This window comes from Nansenia antarctica (genome assembly GCF_963989245.1).
Source record: "Nansenia antarctica genome assembly, chromosome: 3".
NCBI classification, from domain to species: domain Eukaryota; kingdom Metazoa; phylum Chordata; class Actinopteri; order Argentiniformes; family Microstomatidae; genus Nansenia; species Nansenia antarctica.
The window spans coordinates 736,946-744,445 of NC_137688.1; the positions used below are offsets into that span (position 1 = coordinate 736,946).

A 7,500-nucleotide genomic window follows, 5' to 3' on the forward strand; every position below is an offset into this window, starting at 1 on the left:
ATGTATGTATGTATGTATGCTAGCTTACGTACCTGTGTGTGTGTGTGTATGTATGTATGTATGTATGTATGCTAGCTTACGTACGCGTGTGTGTGTGTGTGTCTCACTGCTCCTTCCTGTCCTGCAGGCGGTCCAGGTGTGTGTTGTACAGGTGGTCTGTGTGCAGCAGGCGGTCCCACCAGGTGAAGGTGGAGGCGTAGTTCCCCACGAAGTTCATGTGGTGGAAGTCGTGGAAACGCGTGCCGGCGTAGAACGGGATCAGGTGCAGCGGGTTCATAGGGATGTCATAACCACTACAGAGAGAGAGGGGGGGGGAGGGGGGAGGGGAGAGAGAGGGGAGGGGGGGAGGGGAGAGAGAGGGGGGGGGAGGGAGGGAGGGGAGAGAGAGGGGAGGGGGGGGAGGAGGGAGGGGAGAGAGAGGGGGGGAGGGAGGGGAGAGAGAGGGGGGGGGAGGGAGGGAGGGGAGAGAGAGGGGAGGGGGGGGAGGAGGGAGGGGAGAGAGAGGGGAGGGGGGGAGGGGAGAGAGAGGGGGGGGGGGAGGGGAGAGAGAGGGGAGGGGGGGAGGGGAGAGAGAGGGGGGGGAGGGAGGGAGGGGAGAGAGAGGGGAGGGGGGGGGAGAGAGAGGGGGGGGAGGGGAGAGAGAGGGGAGGGGGGGGGAGAGAGAGGGGGGGGAGGGGAGAGAGAGAGGGGGGGAGGAGGGGGAGAGAGGGGAGGGGGGGGAGGAGGGAGGGGAGAGAGAGGGGAGGGGGGGGGGGAGAGAGGGGAGGGGGGGGAGGAGGGAGGGGAGAGAGAGGGGGGGAGGGAGGGGAGAGAGAGGGGAGGGGGGGGAGAGAGAGGGGAGGGGGGGGGAGAGAGGGGGAGAGAGAGGGATAGGGGGGAAGGGGATAGGGGGGGAAAGGGGGAAGGGGGGAGGGGGATAGGGGGGAGAGAGAGAAGAGAAGGGGGGAGGAGAGGAGAGGCAAAAGAGAGAGAATAGTTTGTTATCTATTTAAACATGAAATGTTAATACATATAGAAACACCTATTAGTTCAGTACTCAGGACAAGCTATTCTATGACCTATACTGGTATTGACCCTCTGATGCTATTGTATATACAGCTATTATTGATTACAGTTTATATCCTTTATCATATCCATTCCATCCATTATTCTATTGTTGATTTGGTATTTCTAATGCAATGCCAAAGCCTAATTCAACCTGCAACCAAGAAGGTTACTCCTTGTATCCGTACATGGACTGTATGGAACATCCAGAATGTAATAAAAGACATTCTGATTCTGATTCTGATTCGTTGGCTGCTGTGTGTCACTCTGATGCCCCCTGGTGGCCAATCTGGTGTACAACACCGTTATATCACTGGAGTACATACACTTAGTATATATGCTATATTACATCACATACAGATTAGATTAGGTTAGATTAATCTGAGCTTTCAAAAAGATAAAAAGAACACACACTCACATACACACACTTACACACTCACACACACACACTCACATACACACACTCACACACACACACTCACATACACACACTCACATACACACACTCACATACACACACTCACATACACACACTCACATACACACACTCACACACTCACACACTCACACACTCACACACTCACACACTCACACACACACACACACACACACACACACACTCACATACACACACTCACATACACACACTCACATACACACACTCACATAGTGTAGAGAGGTGAAACTGAGACAGGTAATCATTTATTTAACCTCTCGGCACCAGCAACTAGGCCCAAATCAGGTGTGTGTGTGTGTACCTGTGTGTGTGTGTACCTGTGTGTGTGTACCTGTGTGTGTGTGTGTGTGTGTACCTGTGTGTGTGTGTGTGTGTGTACTTGTGTGTGTGTGTGTGTGTGTGTGTGTGTGTGTGTGCGCGTACCTGTGTGTGTGTGTGTGTGTGTAACTGTGTGTGTGCGTGTGTGCGTACCTGTATGTGTGTATGTGTGTGTGTGTGTGTGCATACCTGTGCGTACCTGTGTGTGTGTGTGTGTGTGTGTGTGTGTGTGTGTACCTGTGCACGTCGATGGTCTCCAGCAGGCGGATGGCCACCCAGGCCCACAGCAGCGTGACGTGGTTACAGAACACCATGATGCCGATGAAGAACCCCGCGCCCAGGATGACCGTCTCCATGGGGTGGGCGTACTCCGCCTGCATGCCGAATGGAGACTGGGGGGGGTAGGGGGTAGGGGGGGGGGTTACAGGGGGGAGGGAGGGGGGTGTGTGTGAGTAGCACAGAGACAATAATAATAATAATAATAATAATAATAATAATAATATCTTAGATTTATATAGCGCCTTTCTTTCTGAAACCCAAGGACGCTAAACAGATTTCATAGACAGACAGTCAGACAGACAGACAGACAGAACAGAAAAACAAAGACAACGAGAGTGACAAACTAGACTAGAGGCCAAAGGCCTTGGAGAACAGGTGGGTTTTGAGGGCTGATTTGAAGGAGTCCAGGGTAGGGGCGTTGCGGATCGCTGTGGGGAGAGAGTTCCAGAGGGTGGGAGCTGCCACACTGAAAGCTCTGCCCCCCTAAGGTCCGTAGGTTGGTGCGGGGGGTGGAGAGCAGGCCCATGTCTGCGGACCGCAGGTTCCGGGAAGGGGTGTGTTGGGAGAGGAGGTCAGTTAGATACTGGGGGGCGCAGGCGTGGAGGGATTTGTAGGTGAGGAGGAGGATTTTGTATGTGATGCGGAACTTGACCGGGAGCCAGTGGAGGTGAATGAGGGTGGGGGTGATGTTTTCTTACTGTTGAGTTTGAGAAGGTTAGATGCCACCCAGGTTTTTATTTCATGCAGGCAGTTGATGAGGGACTGGGGGGGAGCGGAGAGGATGGGGTGGAGCTGAGGTAGATTTGGGTGTCGTCAGGGTAGCAGTGGTAGTTGAGGCCGTGACGACGGAGGATCTGGCCGAGGGGGAGCATGTAGATGGTGAAGAGGAGGGGTCCGAGTACAGAGCCTTGAGGCACGCCTTGGTTGACTGGGGCTGGGGGGGAGCTTGTGCCGTGGATGGAGACAAACTGTTCCCTGTTGGAGAGGTATGATGTGAACCAGGAGAGGGCTGTGCCAGTGACACCCAGGTGGGTGGAGAGGCGGTTGAGGCGGGTGGTGTGGGAGACAGTGTCGAAGGCAGCAGAGAGGTCCAGGAGGATGAGGATACTGAAACGGCCCGAGTCAGCAGCAATGAGGATATCATTGGTGATTTTAATGAGGGCGGTTTCCGTGCTGTGGTGGGATCTGAAGCCAGATTGTCGGGGCTCAGAGGTCATGGTTGGACTGATGGAATTGGCCAGCGGCTCTTCCCAGGGTTTTACTCACGGTGAACTTGTGGTGGACCTTGTGGATGTGTGTGTGTGTGTGTGTGTGTGTATGTGTGTGTGTGTGTGTGTGTGTGTGTGTGACTCACGATGAACTCGTGGTGGACCTTGTGGATGTGTGTGTGTGTGTGTGTGTGTGTGTGTGTGTGTGTGTGTATGTGTGTGTGTGTGTGTGTGTGTGTGTGTGACTCACGATGAACTCGTGGTGGACCTTGTGGATGTGTGTGTGTGTGTGTGTGTGTGTGTGTGTGTGTGTGAGTGTGTGTGTGTGTGTGTGTGTGTATGTGTGTGAGACTCACGGTGAACTCGTGGTGGACCTTGTGGATGTGTTTGTAGATCTTGCGGTGGTGCAGCGCCCGATGCAGGAAGTAGTGCCAGGTGTCCTCGATGATGGCACAGCCCAGACACTGAGCTAACAGGTAGGGCCTGGGGAGGGGGGGAGGGGGGAGGGAGGGAGGGGGGGGGAGGGAGGGGAAGGGAGGGAGGGGGGGGGGGGGGAGAGGGAGGGAGAGGGAGGGGGGGGGGAGGGAGGGAGAGAGGGAGGGAGGATGGGAGGGGGGGGGAGAAGGGAAGGGAGAGAGGGAGGGAGGAGAAGAAAAAGAAGGGGGTCAGACCATCAATTGTCAAGGAAGTATCATATTTGTGTGTGTGTGTGTGTGTGTGAGTGTGTGTGTGTGTGTGTGTGTGTGTGTGTGTGTGTGTGTGTGTGTGCGCTACCAGGAGAAACTTCAGGCAGTGCGTGGGGTAACCCATCACAATAACAACAGTTATAACCCATTAAATAAAGATAGAAACAGAACAGATAAGGACATGTGTGACCTACCAGCGGGGCATAGACTCCCAGTCGTAGGGGATGTTGAAGAACTCAGTGAAGTGGTACGTCCCACAGATCATAGGCAGCTGGATGCAGAAGTGGTTGAACAGCAGCATCTTAAAACACTTCCACTGCTTCTCCCACGTCTCTGGCTTATCCTGGACACACACACACACACACAGACACAGACACAGACAGACGCACGCACGCACACACACACACACACATGCACACGCACACGCACACGCACACGCACAGACACAGACACAGACACAGACACAGACACAGACACAGACACAGACACAGACACAGACACAGACACAGACACAGACACACACACAGACACAGACACAGACACAGACACAGACACAGACACAGACACACACACACACACACAGACACAGACACAGACACAGACACAGACACACACACACACACACACAGACACACACACACACACAGACACACACACACACAGACACACACACACACACACACACACACGGAGAGAGAGAAAGAGAGCATCTTAAAAAAACTGCCACTGCCATCGAAAACTGACAAAACCGTGAAAAACGCACACACACACTCCCACACACACACTCCCACACACACACACACACACACACACACACACACACACACACACACTCCCACACACACACACCCCCCTACCCCACACCTCCCCCCCCCTACCTGCTGGATCTTGTACTTCTGCATGAAGGGCATGAACTGGAACAGGAAGCCGGGCAGACAGAACAGGAAGTAGATGAGCTCGTGGACGAGCAGCGAGCCCCAGGTGGCCACCTGGAACTTGGTGTAGTTGTCCAGGACGTAGCCCCAGGCGTGCTGCAGGGACGGGGCCAGGGGGTTGCTAGGCAACGCCGCGTCCACGTACTCCACCGCCAGGTAGGCGGAGCCGAGGATGGCGCTGGCGGTGGTGGCGTTCACCTCCATCTCTGCTCTGATTGGCTGCAGCGTCTCTGTGGGTACCGGGGTGCGTCTGGGGGAGGGGGCTGGTGGTGTACGGACAACAACATAGTTAACACTAGAGCAGCCATGGGTATTTCGTAGCCAATCAAAGTATTGTTGCTAGGTAGAATACCACATCAAATAAAAACAGTTGGTTTAGTGAGGGTTCCGGAACTCTTCGGCAGTTCCGTGAGCAACTTCACATTCGGTTGTTAAGTCTGACGTCAAACGTGACGTTTTGCAATTTCCGGGTCCAAACCAGAAATTCTCCGCACCAGAGTACCAGGGTACTACAGCGGTAGAATGACAGTTCAATCGTTTTTTAGACTCGGATCTATTCATACAACAAGGGACACAGCACTTTCCCGTTTTCCCCATATTGTCAGGGTATTTGAGCCTCGGAAAAGCGCTATATAAATATAATTAATTATTATTATTATTGCATTTCGAAGACAGCGCCTCAGCCAACTTTGGACCCGGAAACACGTCACGACTTAACAACCGGCTTGTAAAGTCTATGGTCATTTGACCCCTGAGGCAGCTCTTATAGCTGTATTAACACTATGTGCAATATGACAACCCTAGGGTACATAAGGTTGCAGAGAAATAGGAAATTTAGGTAGGTATAGCATAGCATAGGTAGGTATAGCATAGAATAGGTATAGCATAGCATAGAGTACAGCACAGTGTTTTATTTGTACAGTATAGCATAGTGGATAGTGTACATAGCCTTTATTTGTGTAAACCAGCTCCTTTCCCTTCCTTTTATTTTTTTATTTTATTTTTATTTTCTTTCCTAGCACCAGGGGAGCCCCCCCCCTCCCAAATTTCGTTGTTTGGTACCTGTACTATATCAATGACAATAAAGACCATTCATTCATTCATTCATAGTAGGTAAAAAAGGCACGGCTGTTCTAGTGTTAACGGACTGACTTATATTGTAAAAACAAACGGTATAAATGTTGGTTAAAATACTGTGATCTGACGCTGCTGGATCGATGAGAAAGAGGTGATTGTACGCTGTCAGAAGGTTTGATTGAGTAAGTGCAAAAGAAAGAAACTGTAATGTGTTCTGCTGATGAGGAGATGGACAGCGGTTACTAAGGTTACTAAGGCGGTTACTAAGGCGGTTACTAAGGCGGTTACTAAGGTTACTAAGCGTTAAGGCAGAGGTTGTACATTGTTTCCATTTTTTACATTTATTTTTATTGTATTTTATCTTTACCTTTTCTTTTTACTGTTTTCCCCTGCTTTTATATTCATTCTATGCTTGTATATGTTTTAATATATGTTTTAATATTCACTTTATGTATCTTTTTCCTGTTGTAAAGCACTTTGAGCTGCATTTCTTCTTGTATGAAAGGTGCTAGGCTATATAAATAAAGCTTTACTTACTTACTTATATGAATGAATGAATGATATTTATTGTCATTGTATGGGTACAACGAAATTGAAGTGCAAACCCTAGTGGCTAACAATAAAAACACAATCCTAAGATAATAAAAAACAAGAATGAGACATAAATACACATAAATAGCTATAAATACACATAAATAGCTATAAATAGGGGGATATACCTCAAAGTAATTGGTAGGAATCTGAGTATGTATCTATTATGTAAACTTATAGATACATACTCAGATTCCTACCGATTACTTTTAGGTATATCCCCCTATTTATATCTATTTATATCTATTTATATCTATTTGTGTCTCTTTCTTGTTTTTGATATAGCGCCTTATTCCAAAGCGCTTTACAACGGCCTCTCATTCACCCACTCACTCACCCATCCACACACCGACGGTGGCAAACTACCATGCTAAGGCTCATTGGGAGCAATTTGGGTGTTCAGTGTCTTTCCCAAGGACACCTCGACATGTGGCGATCATTAGACGCCGGCTCTCCCTCCTGAGCCACAGCCGCCCCTCAACAACATCATTTACATGAGACAAATGACAAGCCAGAGCCTGGGGAGGCTGAACACTCAGAGGAGGGCTGCTGCTGGGGTCAATAACATCTACACTCAGCAAGCTGAAGTTCTGAAGTTCTTTATTTATTCATCCCAGAGGGATACATTTCTCTAAACCTTCTAGCAGCAGCAAGATTAAAAGAGTATAGGGTGGGGGGGGGGGGATAAAAAGACACCTAATAGTTTGTGATGTTAGAATTATAAGGTTCTATCTCCATTTTTGTCAAAATTGAGTTTTTTACATAATCTGATCCATTAGGTGTTTATTAATGCCTGTGTGGTGTTGTTGTTTTTTAAATGTTGACATTTTTGAGTTAGTAATTAATAAAATACAAAGGTTCCATCTCACAGAACATAATATAATGTAAAAACGTTGACGCTCAAT

The 7,500-nt window shown here is 49.6% G+C and overlaps 1 protein-coding gene across 2 annotated transcripts in view; it reads right to left on the reverse strand.

Annotated features, from left to right (window-relative positions):
* The window catches only part of msmo1 (methylsterol monooxygenase 1), a 9,385-nt gene that overhangs the window by 443 nt on the left and 1,442 nt on the right, over positions 1-7,500 (reverse strand). For both annotated transcript variants that reach the window (XR_013937370.1, XM_080526643.1), the window contains exons 2-6: positions 4,871-5,190; positions 4,187-4,335; positions 3,663-3,789; positions 2,057-2,211; positions 1-293 (exon numbers count right to left, since the gene is read on the reverse strand). The exon at positions 1-293 is cut by the window's left edge. Coding sequence is in view for 1 of the 2 variants with exons in the window: in XM_080526643.1 (XP_080382769.1) it covers positions 104-293; positions 2,057-2,211; positions 3,663-3,789; positions 4,187-4,335; positions 4,871-5,131 (882 nt within the window). In the remaining variant the exon portion in view is untranslated. The remainder of the gene's footprint in view (positions 294-2,056; positions 2,212-3,662; positions 3,790-4,186; positions 4,336-4,870; positions 5,191-7,500) is intronic.